The sequence below is a fragment of the Nematolebias whitei genome, chromosome 15 (genome assembly GCF_014905685.2).
Source record: "Nematolebias whitei isolate Nwh7 chromosome 15, NemWhi1, whole genome shotgun sequence".
Lineage (NCBI taxonomy): Eukaryota > Metazoa > Chordata > Actinopteri > Cyprinodontiformes > Rivulidae > Nematolebias > Nematolebias whitei.
The window spans coordinates 5,768,143-5,791,273 of record NC_056512.1 but is presented as its reverse complement, the minus strand read 5'-3'; the positions used below and the strand labels follow the sequence as shown (position 1 = coordinate 5,791,273).

At 43.2% G+C, this 23,131-nt stretch overlaps 1 protein-coding gene across 1 annotated transcript in view; it reads right to left on the bottom strand.

The window, feature by feature from the left end:
* The window catches only part of LOC119421435 (neuronal-specific septin-3), a 29,765-nt gene extending 6,892 nt beyond the window's left edge, over window positions 1-22,873 (bottom strand). The window contains exons 1-3 of the mRNA XM_037688789.1: window positions 22,783-22,873; window positions 22,098-22,194; window positions 12,535-12,586 (exon numbers count right to left, since the gene is read on the bottom strand). Of these exons, the coding sequence (XP_037544717.1) occupies window positions 12,535-12,586; window positions 22,098-22,194; window positions 22,783-22,863 (230 nt within the window). The 5' untranslated portion in view covers window positions 22,864-22,873. The remainder of the gene's footprint in view (window positions 1-12,534; window positions 12,587-22,097; window positions 22,195-22,782) is intronic.
* Window positions 22,874-23,131: the final 258 nt, after the last annotated feature.

The window sequence follows — 23,131 nt, the reverse complement described above, 5'->3', positions numbered from 1 at the left end:
TGAATGCAAACGCACCAGCTCAAATGTAAACAAAAGCTCATGAATATTGGTCCCGAACCGAACCGAGTCTACCGGACTATCTAGTGTGAAAATGACCTTAAAAATAGGTCTGAAGTTACAGGTCCTTCTCAAAAAATTAGCATATTGTGATAAAGGTCATAATTTTCCATAATGTAATGATAAAAATGAAACTTTCATATATTTCAGATTCATTGCACACCAACTGAAATATTTCAGGTCTTTAATTGTTTTAATACTGATGATTATGGCATACAGTTCATGAAAACCCAAAATGCCTGTCCCAAAAAATTAGCATATTTCATCCCACCAATGAAAGACAAGTGTTTTTAATACAAAAAACGCCAACCTTCAAATAATCATGTTCAGTTATGCACTCAATACTTGGTCGGGAATCCTTTTGCATGAATGACTGCTTCAATGCGGCGTGGCATGGAGGCAATCAGCCTGTGGCACTGCTGAGGTGTTATGGAGGCCCAGGATGCTTCGATAGTGGCCTTAAGCTCATCCAGAGTGTTGAGTCTTATGTCTCTCAACTTTCTCTTCACAATATCCCACAGGTTCTCTATGGGGTTCAGGTCAGGAGAGTTGGCAGGCCAATTGAGCACAGTAATACCATGGTCAGTAAACCATTTACCAGTGGTTTTGGCACTGTGAGCAGGTGCCAGGTCGTGCTGAAAAATGAAATCTTCATCTCCATAAAGCTTTTCAGCAGATGGAAGCATGAAGTGCTCCAAAATCTCCTGATAGCTAGCTGCATTGACCCTGCGCTTGATAAAACACAGTGGACCAACACCAGCAGCTCACATGGCACCCCAGTGACTGTGGAAACTTGACACTGGACCTCAAGCAATGTGAATTCTGTGTCTCCTCTCTTCCTCCAGACTCTGGGACCTTGATTTCCGAATGACATGCAAAATTTACTGTAATCAGAGAACATAACTTTGGACCACTCAGCAGCAGCCCCAGGCGAGATGCTTCTGACGCAGTCTCTTGTTCAAAAGTGGCTTGACCTGGTGAATGCGGCACCTGTAGACCATTTCCTGCACACGCCTGTGCACGGTGGCTCTGGATGTTTCTACTCCAGACTCAGTCCACTGCTTCCGCAGGTCCCCCAAGGTCTGGAATCGGCCCTTCTCCACAATCCTCCTCAGGGTCCGGTCACCTTTTCTCGTTGTGCAGCATTTTCTGCCACACTTTTCCCTTCCCACAGACTTCCCACTGAGGTGCCTTGATACAGCACTCTGGGAACAGCCTATTCGTTCAGCAATTTCTTTCTGTGTCTTACCCTCTTGCTTGAGGGTGTCAATGATGGCCTTCTGGACAGCAGTCAGGTCGGCAGTCTTACCCATGATTGCGGTTTTGAGTAATGAACAAGGCTGGGAGTTTTTAAAAACCTCAGGAATCTTTTGCAGGTGTTTAGAGTTACATCATTGATTCAGATGGTTAGGTTAATAGCTTGTTTAGAGAACCTTTTCATGATATGCTAATTTTTTGGGACAGGCATTTTGGGTTTTCATGAGCTGTATGCCATAATCATCAGTATTAAAACAATTAAAGACCTGAAATATTTCAGTTGGTGTGTAATGAATCTGAAATATATGAAAGTTTCATTTTTATCATTACATTATGGAAAATTATGACCTTTATCACAATATGCTAATTTTTTGAGAAGGACCTGTAGACATCCCATTTGAATCAAGGTTGCTCTTGTTGATGAGCGGATGAACAACAGCATGTTTTAGATCAGTAGGGAAACATCCAGTCATCAGAGAAACATTTACCATTTTGACCACACATGTACCAATACAGTCAAAGACATCTTTAAACAGAAGACTAGGAATGGTATCCAGAGGGCATGAAGAAACTTTAACTTTTTAACAATTGCAGTCAGTTCACTAAGAGACACAGGCTCAAAAGATTCAAAGGCCGTATGACAAACTGGTGGAGCCACTGGATCCACACTAGACAGAGGAGACAATCTAAGATCAGAAATTTTGTTTCTGAAAAATGACAGGAAGTCCTCACAGAGGTTGGATGAAGGTATAGCAGTGTTACGGTCACAGGGACATAAGACATTTTAATGTGTTAAAAAGCATATGTGGTTTGTGGCAGTTTGAGGAAACAAAGTTTGATAAGAAACTACGCTTTGCAGCTTTGACAGCTCTCTGATAGTTAGCAAGGCTGTCTCCAAGTATTTGCAAAGAAACCTGAAGATGATCCTTCCTCCACCGGCGCTCGGCACGCCTACACTCACGTCTGAGTTTGCATGCGTGTTCATCCAACCAGGTTGCGTCTTTGGCTTTGATCGCTTCAGCTTAAGTGGGGCAATTGAGTCCAAAGACTCCGTACAAGTTTCATTAAAATTGGAAATCAGTTCATCTAGAGTAAGATTTTGCGAATTGGGATTATGCGTTTTGCAAAAAATGTCAGAGAATAAAAGCGCTGTCTGGGAGTTTATCATGCATACTCGGCGTGCCGGGGCGCAGAGGCCGATCATACTCTCGGACAGCGTGGCAGAGAACAGTACAGCGAAGTGGTCGAAGAAATGTGTTTCACAGATGTCAGTCAAGTTTACATTAACGCCAAAGCACAGCACCAAGTCCAGGGTGTGTCGTTTTTCATGTGTCATGCCCGACACCAACTGCGTCAGGTTAAAAGAGTCAATCAAGTTTAAAAAGTAATTTGCCAGTGGTTTGGATTTACAGCATACATGAATATTGAAGTTTCCAATAATCAGAAAATGATCATGTCTCAGCAATAGACTTGCCACAAAGTCTGTAAAATCCAGAATTAACTCTTTGTCGATCATCAGGCCAGGACTTTGCAGTCTACACTCATCTCCAGGCCAATGGTCACTCTTTCAGGGATGGAGATGTTCACATCCTTGATAGAGAGGAACAATGGTTTGAGAGAGGAGTAACGGAGGCCATCTTTGTGAAAAGAAACCGTCCATCGTTAAACAAGGGTGGAGGCCTCCGTGTTCAACTGTCCCCCTTTTACAATGCTGTTATTGCTAGTATCACAGCCTCCTGTGAATAGTAAACAGCCATCAGTGTGCTAATGATCCATTGTTAGGCTGATGGTCCTCCTTGATCATGTGAGCAGCTGGTTTTGGCTGTCAGTAGCAAACTGGTTGATCCACTGCAAAAAGTTGCTATTTATAAGACTGAGCTGAATACAGCACCTCAGACTGAGGAGGTCTTTCGGATGAAGGACGAAACGTTTCTACAATTTTTTTGTTTTGTTTTGTTTTTTTGAATGTCCAGAGGACCAGACTTAACTTTTTTAGATTTTTCTACTTGAATTATTGAGTATGCATCAGGAAACTCTTTGTTGAATTTAGGCGGTCGATACACCAGAGCGCACAGAATTGGGCTGACAGAGTTAATCAGAACAGTCTGTAGCTCAAAGCTGGAGAAAGAGTCTGCCGGTACATGTCGGCAGGTGTATCTGGATTTGTATATTATATATATAAAAAAAGAAACTGTCCAGATGACCTGACTGAAAATTGTTGGATTGTATACCTGGAGTATTGAGCATGGACTTTGTTGGTTTTAAACTAGTTTGACATGACTGTCGACGAGGAAGAGGGCTGACACCGGAGGAGGGGGCGTGCCAAAGACATCATCTTAGCACTAACATAACTGGTTTGCTCCACTTTGGAGTAAGCTATTGGGGGAAGAATCAGTTTTGTGTTGTGTGTTTCCTTGATTGATGAAGCCTTCTGGAAGGAAGGTGAAACATTTCAACACACAAAACAAGAAACTGTCCAGATGGCCTGACTGAAAATTGTTGGGTTTAAAAGAAATGTTTTATTTGCTAGCGATCTAGCATTTAGTAGGCCCAGATGTAGAGTGGTATCCTCGCACACAGGTGGGGAGCAGCAGCACAATGGCCAGAGGCATCCAAAATCCACAGCGCGCCATCCTCCTATGCGCTTGTGCAGCAGGGCCCACAGAGGCAAACAGTGCAAACCGGCATCTAGGCGCATGGGTGCCACAGGCTGGATCCACGGCAATCTATGCACTCCTTGGGGTACAGTCCCAGAAGTTAATCTCAGGTAAACTGTGGCTCTTACCAGGGCACCTCCACGTTTTTTGCGTTCTCTGCCACGCCTCTTTCGTCCACGGACAGGTAAGTGCCACAGCTCAGCTGGCACAGTGATAAGATGAGGAGCAGGCGCGTCGTTAGACCTGGGCTTCCGGGGCTAAAGCCCCAGATGTTTTGTCAATAGCCCAGGCCAGCCCAAGGGCGGACTGGCCATGAAGCACCGGGACATTTCTCGGTGGCCTGGCTCTGCTCAGTTCCCGCTGAGGGACTGGACTAAGGCTCGGTTCGAGCTGCGCTTATTTAAATAAACAAGACGCTCTTGCGCTGGTGTGTAACACCAGGCTCACACAGGCTCCCCTGCCCCTCCCCTCTCTCTCTCTGAGGCTGTCTGTCTGAATGAGCAGAGCAGAGACACACCCGCCTCGGTGGACTGGTGTGAGAGGGTTATATGTTCGCATGTGGAGCGTGCATGTCTGCACATTTCTCAGTTTTACGCAGCTCGTTAGAGTCTTAAAGCTTGTAGGATCTAAAGAATGAGAGAGAGGATGAATAAAAAAGCACTGGTACTGATGCAGCAAAGTGCAGTAAATGAATGTTTGTTTGTAATAAAGCAGGTAAAACATAAACATCCTGATTCATGCTCAATAATCCAGGTAGAAAAATCGATCAAAGTTCAGTCAGGTCATCTGGACGGATTCTGGAAGTAGAAACTGTGCAGAGGACCTGACTGAACTTTGTTGGATATAAGACAGAGACACTGGTGAAAACTCTGCAGCCTGTCAGCACAGCTAGCTAAATGAGGTTAAGTGGGCCAAAACTTAATATAACAAATGTTTAAACTCTTTACAAAGGGCATTGCAAATTTTAAAATTTGGTTATAAAATAGGATTTATTCCTGTGGACCCACCACCAGCAGGAAGGGCCATAAAAGTCGGGTGCATGATGTTATGGGCAGTGGCCGAAGGCGGGGACCTTGGTGCTCTGACCCTGGCTTACCAAAGCTGGCTGTCTGACAGGGAAGGAGCCTGAGCTTGTGCGCGAGGTTGAGAGGTACCGACTAGATATAGTTGGGCTCACCTCGACGCACAGCATGGACTCTGGAACCGATCTCCTTGAGAGGGGCTGGAACTTATTTCACTCTGGAGTTGCCCATGGTGAGAGGCATCAAGCTGGTGTGGGTTTACTTTTAGCCCCCTGACTTGGTGCCTGTGTTTTGGAGTTTTCCCCGGTAGAAGAGAGGGTGGCTTCCCTTTGCCTTTGGGTGGGGGGACGGGCTGTGACTGTTGTTTGTGCCTACGTGCCAAACTGCAGTTCAGAGTATCTGGCCTTCTTGGAGTCCTTGGCAGGGGTGCTGGAAGGTGCTCCAGCTGGAGACTCCTTTATTCTGCTGGGGGACTTCAATGCCCACATGGGTAATGACAGTGTGACCTGGAGGGGCATGATTGGGAGGAACGGCCTCTCTAATCTGAACCCGAGTGGTGTTCTGTTGTTGGACTTCTTTGCTAGTCATAGTTTGTCAATCACGAACACCATGTTCGAACATAAGGGTGTCCATAAATGCACTTGGCACCAGGATGCCCTAGGTCGTAGATCGATGATTGACTTCATAGTCATGTAATCTGATTTGCACCCATTTGTTTTGGACACTCGGGTGAAGAGGGGAGCTGAGATGTCAACTGATCACCACCTGGTAGTGAGTTGGATCAGATGGTGGGGGAAGATGCCGGACAGACCCGGTAGACCCAAACGTGTAGTGAGGGTTTGCTGGGAACACTTGGCAGAAGAACCCGTCAGAGAGACCTTCAACTCACACCTCTGAGATAACTTTAACCGCATCCCAGCTGAGGTGGGGGATAATGATTCCGAGTGGGCCATGTTCCGCGCCTCGCTTGTTGAGGTAGCTGCCTTGGGCTGTGGCTACAAGGTTGTCGGTGCTTCTTGCAGTGACCATCCACGAACTTGGTGGTGGACACCATGGGTTAGGGAGGCTGTCAAGCTGAAGAAGGAGTCCTATTGGGCCTTGTTGGCCAGTGGGACTCTGGAGGCAGCTGAGGAGTATCGGAGGGCCAAGCGGTCTGTAGCCTTGGCTGTTGCTGAGGCAAAAGCTCAGATGTGAGAGGAGTTTGGTGAAACCTTGGATAGAGACTCTCGGTCGGCTCCGAGGAGATTCTGGCAAACCATCAGGCGGCTGAGGAGGGGAAAGCAGCACTTTACGTACACTGTGTTCAGTGATGGTGGGGAGCTGTTGACCTCAACTAGTGATGTCATCGGAAGGTGCAAGGAATACTTTTCAGACCTTCTCAATCCCACCAGCACGTCTTCCATGGAGGAAGCTGAGTCGGGGAACTTTGGGGGTGATCCGTCCATAACTGTGGCTGAGGTTGCCGAGGTAGTTAAAAAGCTCCGAGGTGGAAGGGCTCCAGGAGTAGATGAGATTCACCCTGATTTCCTTAAGGCTCTGGATGTTGTGGGGTTGTCTTGGCTGACAGGCCTTTGCAACATTGCGTGGACATCGGGGGCAGTGCCATTGGATTGGCAGACTGGGATGGTGGTTCCCCTCTTCAAAAAGGGGGACCGGAGGGTGTGCTCCAATTATAGGGGCATCATTCTCCTTAGCCTCCCTGGTAAGGTCTATTCAGGGATACTGGAGAAGATGTGATTTGTGGACTTGGAGAAGGCATTCGACCGTGTTCCTCGGGGTACACTGTGGGGGGTGCTCCTTGAGTATGGGATTGGAGGCCCATTGTTACGGGCTGTTCAGTCCCTATAAAAGCGGTGCGAGAGTTTGGTTCGCATTGCCGGTAGTAAGTCAGACCCCTTCAGGGTGGGAGTTGGACTCCACCAGGGCTGCCCGTTGTCATCTATTCTGTTCATAACGTTTATGCACAGAATTTCTCAGTGCAGCCAGCTGGCAGAGCGTTTCCGGTTCGGTGGCCTCAGGATTCCATCTCTGCAATGGACATTTGCAAACCGAGGTGTACCGCAAACCCACCCACACAGACCAGTATTTGCAGTTTGACTCCCATCACCCTTTGGAGCACAAGTTAGGAGTCATCAGGACTCTGTATCACAGAGCAGACAGTATCCCCACTAACTCGGGAGCCAGGCAGAAGGAGAAATCCTACACAAAACAGGCTCTAGAGCAATGTGGATATCCTAACTGGGCCTTCCTGAAAGCAGAGAAGAAACCCAAACAGGACTCCAGTCAGCCATCAGGTGAAAAGGAGGAACCCAGACCCAGGCCAGTGGTCATTCCGTATGTTGAGGGAGTATCAGAGAAACTGAGACGTTTATTTTCTAAACATAACGTCCCAGTGGCTTTTAAACCCCAAAATACATTACGGCAAAGACTGGTTCATCCCAAAGATCCAGTCCCCCGGCACAAACAGAGCAATGTTGTGTATGTTGTTCAGTGTCAGGAGGGCTGTGATCAGTCTTACATCAGGGAAACAAAACAGCCACTGGCCAAAAGGATGGCCCAGCACAGAAGATCAACATCATCAGGCCAGGATTCTGCGGTCTACACTCATCTCCAGGCCAGCGGTCACTCTTTCAAGGATGAAGATGTTCACATCCTGGACAGAGAGGAACGATGGTTTGAGAGAGGAGTAAAGGAGGCCATCTTTGTGAAAAGAAATCGTCCATCATTAAACAGGGGTGGAGGCCTCCGGGTTCAACTGTCCCCCTCTTACAATGCTGTGATTGCTAGTATCACTCAGCCCTCTGTGAGTAGTAAACAGCCATCAGGTGCTAATGATCCATTGTTAGGCTGATGGTCCTTCTTGAGCACGTGATCAGCTGGTTTTGGTTGTCAGCAGCAAACTGGTTGATCCACTCTGAGAAGGTGCTATTTAAGAGACTGAGCTGTATACAGCACCTCAGACTGAGGAAGTCTCTTGGATGAGAGACGAAACGTTTCTATATTTTTTGCTTTGTTTTGTTTTTTGTTTTTTTGAATGTCCAGAGGACCAGATTGAACTTTTTTGGACTCTTAAAGTATGTTTAGTTGACGTTTAAAAGTAAATATAATAGCAGCAATATATGGTTTTTTATAAATTATATTTTCCACTGCTGACAGAAATCAGTTGTGACTGCGTATGATAAATAAACTAAATAGAAGAATAATAGTCTGAAAAATTGACAGGCTTGAAGGGGCACTTTCTAAATAAGGAAGATGATGAAGAAGGGGTCTGGGCTAAAGCCCCTGATGAGGAGGGAGTCTGAATGTTTGATCCTCAAAGTTTTGGTTTAGGGATGACTCAAAGTGTTGATTTAGAGCAATAAGTTCCTGTCGGTCATACACCAACAGTCCACAGATATCTTGACAAAATATACAAAACAACAAAGCAATATGCAACGAATTTGACACGGTAGGTAGGTGCGTCACCTTGCCACACCCCTTTTAGCCAAATTCGGTGAGCACTGAGGAGACGCTGAAGATAATGATGTCTTGAGAGCACACGCTGTAGCTGCACTGACGACGTGACATGTAGGAGGAGACATATGAAGGTATCAGACCAAGGAGTGATTTAAAGATGAAGATGTTTTGTAAGGTGACCAGATTTCTGAAGTGAAATCTGGGGACATTTTCAGTTCGGAGACAAAAAAGAATGAAATTTTATCAAGATGAAATTAAAATGGGGACAGACAGTTTCATTTATTTTTTTCATATTTATTCATGTTTAAACAATAAAAATCTAATATCACGGCAGGAATGTGTCTCTCCACACGGTTAACATTTCCTAAGAATAATAAAATGAATAAAGTAATAGTAGTAGTAATAGAGTACTAAAACTGGGGGGTGGTCAAGGGTATATACTAGTAAGTGAGCGTGCATACCTTGTGAGTGAATGAGAACATGTATGTACTTACATAGATGTGTATAAGTACACAGTGTATGGTTACGTAGCTGAAGTGTATTTATATTGTGTGTATGTGTGAGGTGAGTGAAGGTCATGTAGTCCAATGACATGAGCTCATCTCTGGTTCTGTGAAGTCTCCTCTGTCTGAAGAGATGGTGACCATGGAGGTCTGGAATAGAAGAGCAGAAAAGGTTACGCACCAAACTGAAAGAGCACAGATAATAGTAAAGAGAAACATTTTAAACATAAGAAATAAAACACAATTTAGTAATATTATTAAATACCTATTATTTTATTTTTATTTGTTCTTCCACTTATTTCATTGTCACTCAAAAAACTGCGTCTTCACACTGCTGCAGTTAGAGAAGTACATGAACCTGACGCCCAGCTCAGAGGAAGAACTTCTGTCCTCTCAGCTCGAACCAGCCGAAACATCTCACCAGTACACAGACACTCTGCAGTGCACACTGCACACTACATCACTCAATACGTTACCAGTAAAACCACTTCATCAGTTTATCTCTTGAACTTTAATTGTAAATATTTGACATCATAAACATGTGACACATAAACTTGAACATTAACTGAAGAGCAACAACCTGAAGAGCCGACCAGGACGTAGAACTGAAAACTGCTGGTAATTTATCAGTAAAATGACACATCTCTTATTTGAAAGAGCATCTTGTCATTCAGCCTCGTCTTTCTTCTTTCCTTTCCTCCATTTTCTTTGCAAAACTCATCTGCTCTTTTCCTTCTCTTTGCTTTATTCTTCTTTCTATCAGTCTTTCTATTTTCATCCGCTCTCATTTACTCTTTTTTCTATCAGTCTTTGTATTTTTCTTCTTTCTCTAACTCTTTTTTCTATTAGTCTATTTCCCTCCTCTCTCCTCTTCTATAAATCTCCCACTACTCTAAAACAGAGACATAATATAATCACAACAATAAATATTAACATTACTTTTAATTATTTAGAGCTCATCATAGCACAGAAACAGCACTGGTGAAAGTCACTAATGATGTTCTCGTGGCCTCAGACAATGGACTGGTGTCTGCACTGGTCCTGGTAGACCTCAGTGCTGCATTTCATACAGTTCATCACAATATTTTACTACACACCTAAGCCTGAAAGTCTATGTTCACAAATCAATTCAATTCAATTCAGTTTATTTATATAGCTCCAAGTTACAACAGCAGTCATCTCAGGGGTGTTAGTATTTTATCTAGACTGGTTTTTGATCCGCTCAGAGACAGATTGTAATGAAATTACGACCAGGTTCTGACTGGTTTAAATGGGGCCAGCAACTCTTAAAAAGAGTCTCCCAGGGACTCAATATCTGTCAAGGAATAGATTTTTATTTATTTGGTTATTTCTTTATTGGCTTGCCGCATCATGTAGAGAGGCCTTGTGCACCGTATCATTTTTTCCTGACACGTCAGACCACATGAGATCCAATGAGATCACACTTAGACCGCCCCTTCTTCTCCATGTGAGACACTGTGCTCCCAGATGTGAAGGTGGAGCCTAGGCCCTATGTATTTGTAATGCCATGTGACATCCGGCCCTTCCGGTCCAAGAACTCGTGTTGAATTGTATTGGAGAGGCCAGCGCTGTAAACTCTCATTTTCTCCTGCCTTGATTTAATACAATTGATAAAACTTAATTCATGTTTCCTTGATTTATTGAGATAGTGTGAGTTACTACTTCTGAGGGAGGTCCGAGCCGGGAGCCGCGTGAGCTGGAGGTGGGCCTGGGGTCCGAGATGAGACCTGAGGCCCACAGCTAGCGACAGCCAGCTGCAGCAGCTCGAGGCCCGGAACAGCTCACGCTGCAACAGGGGACTGAGCAGAAACATTCATATAAGTAAGTTAACACTATTTATCTGAGGAGCCAGCAGATTGATTTGAATTTTAATATATTAGCAAAACAACTCATAACTAGCTCTGAACATATAAACCAAAGTCACCAATCTATTCTAAAACATCTTACTTTGGATGAACCCTTGGCACGTGCACCCTCACGCAATATTCAACACGTCCAGTCTAAAAGTAGCGTCACTTAGAAGGCAGTTCATCATCCTGTTACGATTTCTCCCCTCTTTCTCACTCGAGCTGCAGTTACTCCCTGTGCGATCTCTCTTCTTGCCTTTTGTTGAGCTTTTAATAAAAGCTTGATTTGGGCCCTCATCTTTAGTAAAACTAAACACATCTCAGCCCTATTAATTTATTTATTTTACCTGGACACAGCTGACAACACTAGAAACAGTTCCTGCTGCAAACAAAACTTATCACGGCAAGGACCAGCCCAGTTAAAAAATAATAAGTCCGTTCATACATACCATCACAGGAGAGCTCCCCGTTGGTGTTGACAAACTCGCGCTGTGCTTCTTCTTCTTCTGTTTTAAAGGCAGCCCGCGGCTCTTCTTCTTCTCTGTCTGTAACGTCAGCGGCGTGCTGACGTTACAGACGTCGTGCAGCTGGTGGCGCCGTCGCTGCAGTGAGACGGCGCCACCAGCTGCTACAGTAACAGCAGTTGTTGCGTGCAACTTACTATGTCGCACACCTGGCTACATTAATAACAGTCTACATGCAACTTTTTTATCTCGTTCATAAAATGCTCAAATCGGGGGACATTTTCGGGGACAGCTTAGCACGGGACAGGTCGTCCAAAACGGGGACTGTTCTTGAAAATCGGGGATGTCTGGTCATGCTACTGTCTTACAAACTTGTACTTGTGATGTCTGAGACCACCTAGAACCACAGACCGCTATCAAAGTTGGATCGGTCCTTTTCCTCACTTCTAGTGGGCTCACGTCTTTATTGTTAAAAGGAAATTTCCATCATAAAGAAAATGTAGATTTTTTTTCAAACTACTAAAAGTGTTTGTAATTTACTCCTTAGATGAAAGTTCAGGGGATGATTGTAGTGCAGTCCATTCAGACTGACCTAAGATCTGTGAGCCAGTGTATCCGCTAACGCTGCTAACGCTGCTAATGCTGCTAACGCTGCTAACGCTGCTAGAGGGATCCTCCATCTGCCTGCATGGACCGAACTCTACGGACCCGTTTGGTTCTGTGGGGAAACCTGGGATGTTCTCTGTCTGCCGGACCCGGTTCTGGACTGCGGTCTGTGAGGGCAGCTGCTGCGGTCCTTATTACCATCAAGCTGCTGATCCAACAGGACCTACTAACAAGACCTGGTAAGCTGCTAACAAGACCACGCCGCTAACAGAACAGAACCATGATGCTGAAAGAACCTCACTGCTAACCAAACCACACTGCAGATGTATTTCTTTTTCAACTTTGGCGCCATGTTTTTTAGTATTTTAGTAGTATTTTTTATATTTTTTTAGTATTTTTGCTGCATGCTTTGATTTTTATTGTTGTTGGTGGTTTTTTGGCGATTAGAGACGGTTCTTCTCGTCCTAAGCATTTCATTGCATTGTTGACCCTGTGTTGATTTTGCATATGACAAATAAACCTAACCTGAACCTATTCTGCAGGAACTAAAGTCATTACTCTGAACTATGAAGTTTTTATGGATATCTGTCACAAAACAGTAATTTTAAATTTCGTTAACCCAGAGAAGCAACAGTCAGACTCACCTGATGAGCAGATCTCTCAGGTTGGCAAATTCACAGTGTGTCACATTTTCAACTGCGGGGAAAATAAATACATTATTTCAATTTTTGGATTTAAAAAGCTGCCACTGTGAACATTCAGCCAAACCAAACCCATGACAACAATAAATGTTCCTCTGGTCGTTTTGAACTCTGGCCTATGCACAGACGTGTGAAGGCTGAAAGACTGTCAGAGAATCTTTGGTTAAAGGACATGGATGTTTTTATTATTATGGCTGAGAACATTCTTCCCCTCTGCCCTGAGAACATGAAGCCCAAAACAAGACAAAAGACAAAAGCCAAGACCCTATGCCCATGAACATGAATGAAAATGTTTGTGCTGCAAGAAGGTGGCATCAAGGACTCCTGAAGTCTGTGAACTCTGAGCTGAGAAGAGTATAAAAGCGAGCAGATAATGTGGCTAGTGGCTCATTTCTGTGACTGATCTTAATATTTATACATTTTTTGTATACTTATGTAAACTGTCCTGACCTTTCAACTATAAAATACTGGTTAAAACTCTTCCCCTGCTGTTGAGTGTGCTTCTTTTGAGTAAATATTAGTGAGTAAGAGTTTATCCAACAATGAAATTACTCATATTTACTGAATTAGCTAAAAGAAGCCGAACACTAGCTAAAAGCTAAAAAGAAAGGGAAAAAAATGCCAGCAGTCAAAAGTAGTAAAAGAAATTGCTAAATGTAACAAAAGGGGTACTTAAAGCTAAAAGTAGTAAAAACAACTAGCTAAAAGCATCAAAAGACTAGCTTAATGCTAAAATCAGCAAAACACTAGAAGCCAAAGGCTAGCTAAAAGTTAAAAGCAATCAAATCTAGCTATAAGCAGGAAAACACTAGATAAAAGTAGCAAAAAATGTATCTATCTATCTATCTGTCTGTCTGTCTGTCTGTCTGTCTAGATATCTAGCTAGCCAGATATCTCTGTTGATGCATGTATCCCTACAGCTATAAGTAGTGATGACTTCATGAGATTCTTTATAAATAAAATTGTTTCAGTTAAGGAAAAAAAATCAAAACAACATTCCTGCTATCGCCTCTAGTTCTGTGTCAAATGAGGCAACTTTAAAAATTTCACTAGAACCTGATTTATGTTTGGACAGTTTTTGTTGTGTTGATCTCTCTGAATTGTCAAAAATAATAACCTCATCCAAACCATCCACATGTCTGCTAGATCCCATCTCAACTAGGCTATTTAAAGAGGTATTTCCACTAATTAATAACCAAGTCTTGGATCTGCTTAATTTGTCTCTTAACTTTCATTGTAACTTTCATCTCAAAAATTCTAGAGAAAATAGTTGCTTGACAGTTGTGTGAACATCTACAAAGAAATAATCTGTTTGAAGAGTTTCAGTCAGGGTTTACAGTTCATCTGGACTGGATCCTCCAGAGAATCTCAGCGCATTCCACCAGAGGGTTTTGATCCTCCATGGCTCTGCATGGAGGGATGACGGTGGAGAATATTTATATGGTGGCTGCCTGGTCATCGCCATGTTCAATTATTAGTTTTTATCTACGTGATGTTTCTACTTTCTCCATGACCCATTCTGTTCTCAGGGTTCTGTCAGAATGATTATTATTTGATTATTATTTGTTTCATGGAGCCTCACTTTTGAGCTCACACCTGCCTGCATGCAGTCGCAGTGTGAGATATTTATTATCAGTCACAAGTTCATGACTGCTAATTTTATTGTTATTAATCGGTTCATCCTGAGGAGCTGTTGGTCTGCTCTGTTACAGTTCGTATCCTCCATTGTTCCTATTCACAGCAGCAGGTCTGCTATCTCAGCCTTTTTCCTCACCAGAGATCTTTTCTCCGGTGTGCTCCTGCACATGGAGCATGCAATTACGCAGCATGTAATTACGCACACAGAAAGCTGAGTGATGAAATGTTTTTTTGTGCAAGCAGGTGCTTCATGTTGTGTCTGGGTGGACCCAGTGAGACATAGACTACATCCTGCTTCACCTTTAACCCACTAGTGACAGCCTTAAAGGGCGAAGCCTATATGAAATAGAACGTTGGTTACGTACTGTAACCCCAGATTCTATGAATATAGGCATAACCCTTTAAGCTCTGGGCCTCACTGGTTCCTAAATGGCTGAAGAAAAAAGCTATTTGGGAGCCGATTACCCGGTCTTACCGTAATTTATACGGACCGGGGGTGGGGCCCACACAGCCGGTGGGCGTAGATTACAGTTTTCAGTGCTGCGCAGCACGCGACGGGATAAACCCACTAGCAATAGCCTTAAAGGGCTGCACCTATACTCATAGAATCTGGGGTTACATTACATAACCAACGTTTTTGGACCTGAGCACCTTAGGAATAAATTTGTCAGTCTTTTGCCCTCCTTGGATGGCATTAATCTGTCCTCCTGCTCTAATGTTAAAAATCTTGGTGTTATTTTTGATCAGGACATGTCTTTTATCCTCCACATTAAAAACGTTACTAGAACTGCCTTCTTCCACCTGTGTATTATTGCTAAAATTAGAAACATCTTGTCTAAGATGGACTAAGAAGACTTGTCATCTTGTCTTGTCTGTTAGTGAGGATCCACAACCTCTCCTCCTCCACCATAACCCTCAGCACTGGCTCTCCTCAGGGATGTGTGATGAGCCCCCTCCTGTTTACTCTGCTCACATATGATTGTGCAGCTACCCATCCAGGCTGTCACATTGTAAAGTTTGCAGATGATACAGCGGTGGTGGGATGCATCACAAACAATGATGAGTCCAGCTACAGGCAGGAGGTGGAACACCTGGAGAGCTGGTGCAGAGAGAATAACCTTCACATCAATGTGAAGAAGACAAAGGAGATGATTGTGGACTTCAGAAGGAACAAAAACACCTACACCCCCCTGAACATAAGAGGATCTGCGGTGGAAGTGGTCTCCAGCTACAAGTACTTGGGTGTACACATGAATGACAACCTCAGCTGGAGCAACAACACCACCAGCCTGATCAAGAAAGCTCATCAGAGACTCTACTTCCTCAGACGGCTGAGGCGAGCTGGTCTGGGAAGCTCAGTCCTCACCTCCTTCTACAGGTGTGCAGTGGAGAGCATCCTGTGCTCCAGCATCAATGTGTGGCATGGAGGCTGCACAGCTGCAGAAAGAAAAGCTTTGCAGAGAGTGGTGAAGGCTGCACAGAAATCTGTTGGAGTCAGTCTCCCCACCATCACAGACATCTACACCTCCAGATGCAGGAAGAGGGCCACCTGCATCATGAAGGACCCCACCCACCCAGCACACACACTTTTTGCCCCACTCCCCTCAGGAAGGAGGTTAAGGAGCATTAAGTGTAGAACCACTAGACTGAGGAACAGCTTCTACCCTGAGGCTGTTAGACTCATGAATCTCTAACTAGAATAATCACTGTGAAAAACCATATCATGTTGCTGCTGATCTGTTTCATGTTGCTGCTGATCTGTTTCAATGTTGATGTGTTCATGCGTGCACATCTGCTCACAGACTCATGTTCATGTTTGTGCTGATGTTCAATGTTTTATGTTATGAGTGCTTAGTGTATATTTAGTTGATGTTTTTCTTAGTTCATATCTTAGATGTTATTACTGTTTTTCTTATACATTTTATTGTTGGATGTAACTGGGACCCTGTGTACATAATTTCGCTCCACCACATGTACCACATGAGGTGCGAATGACAATAAAGAAACTCTGACTCTGACTCTGACTCTAAAAAACATGCAGAAAAACTGGTCCATGCATTTGTCACGTCTAGACTGGACTATTGCAATGGTTTATTATCTGGGTGTCCAAATACTTGTTTAAATAGTCTTCATTTAATCCAAAATGCTGCTGCCAGGGTCTTAACTGGAGTTACTGGGAGAGATCATATCTCTCCAGTTTTAGCTTCTCTCCACTGGCTCCCTGTCAAGTCTAGAATTGAATTCAAAATCTTACTTCTAACCTACAAAGCTCTCAACAACCTAGGTCTATTGTCACGTTTTCTGCTTGCCATAGTTCCTGTTCATGTTTGTTTCATCTCAGCTCTTGTCAACTTGCACCTCAGTCTGCTCATGTAACCACGCCCACTCAGCTGAGTCCCCACAATCAGCCCTCATGCAGCTCACCTGTTGTCACCTGTATTTAAACCCCACAGCCACACTACTCAGTGCCAGATTATTGAAAGCCTCACAGTGAGTAAATGTCCAGTGTCCATGCTACAGTTTTGTTTGTCTTCATGGTTCTGACTTCATACCTGTCTTATGAATTGCCCATCTTGACCATCCCCTGCTTGTTTTGGAGTATCTACTCTGCTTATGGTAACAACCTCTGCCTTCTCTACAACGACCACGTTTACCAGATCACGATTCAAGTCTGGTTTCAGATTTCTGATCATCTGTGCATGACCCTCGCCTGTCTCCCTGGACCTGTCTTTTGGATCTTCCTCCTAACTGCTTCAAGCTCAGCTTTGCCTCAAAACCAGCTCACCTTCTCCAGTGACATCACACAATCCAACTCTAAGGAAATCCTCTCTCACCTGTTTACAAAGGTTGGTGTTTTATAAACTGAACAAACCAAAGCCATTGAACTCAATTCACTAACCTTCCTGTCTCTTCAGATCGTGCTGGCCCAAGGACTCAGACCTCCACCAGAAACTGTTTATCAATAAATCTTTTAAACCTTCCTGTTGGTGATCTGGTTCAAATCCGTAAATCTGGTTTACTTCACCACTTGCTCTCGCCAAGATCGGCTGCTTCTCCCCTCCCTCTCCGCTTTGCTTTGCTGCTCTGTCTGTCTGTGAAACTGCTTCTGAGACTCTCTTGCATTTATTCCAAATCATAATTATGGACTTGGTTTGATCAGTTGGTCCCTCAACTCAATTTACAACACTTCTTCGAAGAGAAGACAGGCTTTAGGCGAGCCGATTTGCCCTGTTGGCACGCACGCAGCTGGATATCTCATCGACTTGAAGACTTGATGATGTGTCTCTCTGCCATCTGTGGATTTTAAGGACTCATATTTAATTGGATTTATGATAACTGGTTCCTGCTTTTTGGATTTGGCTGGCTGCTGGTTTTATCTACAATCAAGGAAGTTGTCAGCAGCCAATTTAAACTCGATCATGCTGCTTGCCTTTATGATGGCTTGGTTCGTGTCTCGAGTACCCAGACTCAAATGCTTTGGGCTGAATGGATCAGATCTTGGGGATTTTACTCAGTCACGTTCCATCAGTGCGGTCATGAAATTTGGACATTTAGTAACCGAGTCAATCAACACAGACTCAAGGTAGATGAAGTTCTGCCTGTCCCCAAAACAACTGTGTGTTTATCTGAATTTGGCTCCCATGGCTGGCCTTGAAGACCATCTTATCTGAATCCACCTGGAGAACATGTGATCTGACGTTCACCACCCCCTCCCTGAGGAATTTCCAACTCTTCACCAGATGAAACCCCGCTGAATAAACTTGTCATCATTTCAGGACTCTTGGATTCTCATATTATTCTTGGCCATTCCTCGACATACCTCGAGAATGTTTATGGATCTCACCGGAGGACATTGACTGATTATTCCATCCTAAGAGAACTCTTACAGTGACCTCGAGAGCATCTATGAACATTGCTGACCGCTCTCGTCACCCCCGTCTGCAGATTGTCTACGTAAATATGTGCTTGCTTGTGTGGTGGTTTTTTTTTAAATATTGGAGGTTTTTTTTTCCCTCAGGCAGGGGAAAAAAAAGTCTGATAGGAATTTTTTTTTCACCTCCAACTCCTACATGTGTCCAATTTACCACTGTTTTTGTTTGTCCAAACTGATCTCACTTGTAAATGAGTCTTTGAGGCTCAATGTGATTTATCTGTTAAAAGGTTGAATGAATGGGTCATCTATCTTATATATTACAGATCTTATTGTTCCAGATTTTCCTAACAGAGCACTTTGCTCTCAGGCTGCAGGTTTACTTGTGGTCCCTAGAGTTTCCAAAAGCAGAATGGGGGGGAAGATCTTTCAGTTATCAGGCTCCTCTCTTGTGGAACCAACTTCCAGTTTGTCTGTAGGGCTGACACATTGTCCAATTTTAAGACTGGGCTTAAGACTTAAAAAAAAAAAAAAAAAAAAAAAGTTGGCTTGTTATGCTTCCTAAAACTTAGACTAATAAAGGACAAATCAACCTCATTTCCTTAAATAAATTGTTAAAATTGAATATTTTATTTGATACTATTTCTATCTTGGCAGCACGGTGGCGCAACGGGTAGAGCTGCTGCCTCTCAGCGAGCAGGTCCTTGGTTCAAACCCCGGTCCAGGAGCCTTTCTGGGTGGAGTTTGCATGTTCTCTCCGTGCATGCGTGGGTTTTCTCCGGGTGCTCCGGTTTCCTCCCAGAGACCAAAAACATGCATGTTAGGCTGATTGGTAACTCTAAATTGTCCCTAGGTGTGAGTGAGAGAGTGAATGGTTGTTTGTCTCGTTTGTCTCTATGTGTCCCTGTGATGGACTTGCGACCCGTCCAGGATGTCCCCCGCCCCTCGCACAGTGATTGCTGGACATGGACACCAGCGACCTCCGTGACCCAAAATGGAATAAGTGGGTAAAGAAAATGGATGGATGGATGGATGGACTATTTCTATCTTAACCTATGATTCTTGACCTGCCATTGTGTATCTGTCCCTACAAACCCAGCTGGTCGAAGCAGATGGTCGCTTGTCCTGAGTCTAGTTCTGCTAAAGGTTTCTTCCTCACGAGGGAGTTTTTCCTTTCCACTGTCACCTTCATGCTTGCTCAAGATGAGAGTTCTGTTGTAGAGATATACCTGCGTCCCTGAATGTCATTTTGTAACAGACCTTTTATTTCTGTGACTGAGCAGTTCATTCTGTAAAGATGGTTCTGAAATAGAAAAACTCTTCATCCCTTGAACAACTGAGACATCCCACCTCACCCCCACTTCAGAATCTGGGACAGTTTAAAGTTTGTTTTCAGCATCTCTAACTCTGGAAAGTGTCAAAATAAGACTTTTATGGTTGGTAAGACAATCCAAGGATCCATAAATCTGAATAATATTGGAACACCCTTTCTGTGAACCCCACAAAATGGACGTTTGAGTTAACACAGATCACCCAGCATGTCCTGGTATCAACTTGTACCAGCCTCCATTTAGACTATCCCATCAACGATCATAAATAACAGAAAGCTTCGTCTCTGTTCAAAGGGATTCCAGCTTTGACACTTGGGTCCCATTTCTAGCATGCAAGAAAACGGACAGACTTTTTATTCACATTCTAGGAGAATTAATACTGTTTCTCTGTGATGAAAGAATTGTTTACTGGGAATAACTAAATAACTGCCTTGTTGTTCTCTAACAGCTGACAATAACCTGTGTAGGCCAAAAGTTTACTAACTTGTTTTCTGTTTATAAGGCTGACAAAGTGTTTGTATTGTTTAACCTCATTTAAAGTTGATAAGTGTCTTAAATGATTTTATTTGATGACTTTATCAACAGAGCAGATTAAAATACTTTATTTAGTGGATAAAAGTTCAGCCCTTTCAATCTGATTGGTTCAAATCGACCACCTCTTTCAAATCAGAGGTGTGGTCAGTGGTTTTACAAGAGAGGAAGACCTCTCAGAAAGGAGAGACAGAAGAAGAAAAATGATGATGAAGTGATGAAGCCCTCCCGAGGAGGAGATGAGAAGCTTTAAGACACAACCTTCAGAAGACTTCCAAGGAGAAAATTAGCTTCAACTTTGGGCGAAGTTTGATAGAATCCTCTTCAGTGATCCAAACACCTGCAGTTTTCATCACAGAGTTAACAACAGCTGTCCAGAACTCCAGGAAACGCTCCAGGCTGACCGTTCGAGCCAGTGAACAGACTCATCGTGTTGAGGCCAGGGATGTGAAGGATTACAACTTTACATCAGCAGACCATCGGATCATACAGAGTCAAATATCTGGTGTCTCTGGCAGCCTTTGAAGACGACTCCTGGTAGGAACAGCTGATCTGATGCTCTGACGGTTGACTCTGGTGTTCAAGAATTTAGATTTTAACCAAATGAGATTAACTCAGTTCAGTAATTATTTTTCTTTAAATTTCAGACCAAATTTTAACTATTGAATGATAAAACGTATTTCTTTTAGTAAAATTTCATAAATAATCTGCCCTGATGAAATAACAAAATTGTTCTACATTGCATCTTATTTCTGGTTTGATGAAGCATATAGAATAATTTCATTTATCTGTTAATCCATGCTAACCAGTAATTTTGACGGTCACTTAATTTCCATCTAACCCCAGCTGGGACCAAAGTCTTCATTTTAAATGTCAGAAATAATTGCAAACAGTTGTTTATCGTATATAGTTAAATAAACATCACAAAATTGTATTAAAGCGTGTGTGTTTTACTTATGACATCTGAATCCTTCATATAAAAGAACTCACGGTGTAAAAGAGTAATTCGAGGTAATTAAATAATAATCTGAATTGATTTTCAGACTTTCAGAGTTCTCTCAGAGCTGAGAGTGGTGCCCCTTGAAAATAAAATTCATGACGAATTTAACTATTAAATAACTCTTACCGCTACACTGTGATGGAGTTAAACTCAAAACAGTCTGCTCCTCAGATAATGATGTAATTTTATATATGAATGTTTCTGTTCAGTGCCCTGAGACGACTTCAGTTGTGACTTGGCGCTATATAAAACTACGTTGAACTGAAAAGCTAAATGTTACAAAAGTCTAGTTAACTGCAAGAGTAACAGAATGGTAGCTAAACTCTAAAAGTAGCTTAAGAATACAGAAGAGAAGCAGTTTGCTGAAGCACAAAGAATAAATGTTTCTGATGGAACTGAAGAGATCTTAATATTTCTCTATGCAAAAATCTTTGAAAATAATCAAATTTGAAAAGCAGCACAATGGCTCAGTGGTTAGCACTGTTGCTTCACAGTAAGAAGGTCCTGGGTTCGATCCCCGGTTGGACCTGGGGTCTTTCTGTGTGGAGTTTGCATGTTCTTCTCGTGTTTGTGTGGGTTTTCTCCGGGTACTCCGGTTTCCTCCCACAGACCAAAAACATGCATGTTAGGCTGCCTTCAGGCCTCCTTTGCAAAAGAGATATGTGATCTCAATGGGATTTGCTTGGTTAAATAAATGTTAATACATAAAAGGATAAATGTTACAGACAACAAAAGTCATAGCATCTATCTCCTAAAGAAGCTGTAAATTTGTATATGAACAACTCAAAATATATGCTGAATGCGTCCGTGACACAACCTGGGCTTGAACCTGCAGACTCAGGATGTTTCCCAGCAGAAGTTCATGTAAGAAAATTTTCTAAATATATTTCAAATATATTATGCAAAATTGTATGCAAAAATTGTGATTTTTTTTTTTATGAAGAGTATTGTCAAGACTTGATATTTTGGGAAAAGAAACCTCTAAAAACCAATCCCACACATTATGAACTGCCTTCTTCAGAAACCATTTTTGCCTGTATTGGTGCAGCTGCTAGGATTGCTGCCAACCATTGGATCGTAATGGATTTACTGTGGCTGTTAAATCCTTAAAGCAGGCGTGAAACTGAAACCTTACCTTCAATGATTCCCCACTTTGTTTTACGGCCCAGAACCTTGTTTCCATTCACTTGGTGCACCTTGTCCGTTCCCACGACAGCAAAGGGAATGTTTTCCTGGACACAGAACCAGTTAGAGTTTGACAGTATCACTGTGAGCTGCATATTTTTGTCTTTATGGCAACAGATGTTGAGTGACTGGGTATTAAACCAACTCGGTATTGATGGTCCAAACAGTTCAGTGTTTATGGACTTCTCTAAAGTTGGGCTCATCCATCCATCCATCCATTATCTTTACCCGTTTATTCCATTTTGGGTCACGGGGGTCGCTGGTGCCCATGTCCAGCAATCACTGTGCGAGGGGCGGGGTACACCCTGGACAGGTCGCAAGTCCATCACAGGGACACATAGAGACAAACGAGACAAACAACCACTCACTCTCTCACTCACACCTAGGGACAATTTAGAGTTACCATTCAGACTAACATGCATGTTTTTGGTCTGTGGGAGGAAACCGGAGCACCCGGAGAAAACCCACGCAGCACGGAGAGAACATGCAAACTCCACCCAGAAAGGCACCTGGACCGGGGTTTGAACCAGGGACCTGTTCGCTGAGAGGCAGCAGCTCTACCAGTTGCGCCACCGTGCTGCTCTTCTATAATCAGTGAAACTTATTTGTGACAGTTTTCCTAGTGGAAATCATACCCTGATCTGGTCATTGAGGGTGCGCTCCTCTGGATCCTCATCGTACTCCCTCTGGGGATAAACCTTGATTCCATTGGCCATCAAGTCTTGTCTTATCTGCAGGAAGGTCACACAGTAAACAAGTCAAGAGGTCAGCTTACAGCTAGGACTGCAGAAAAAAAAAATTGACCAAAGTTAATGTCATAACTTGTTATTTTTCCTTATTCATTTAGAAAGTTTGATCATTGATTTATGGAGTAATGTGGATTTCATAACCTGACAAAAGGTTTTATGTTATAACAGAGCAACAAGCTGACATATTTTTGTACATCTACATAAATACAGTATATACATGTAATATTTGTAAGTT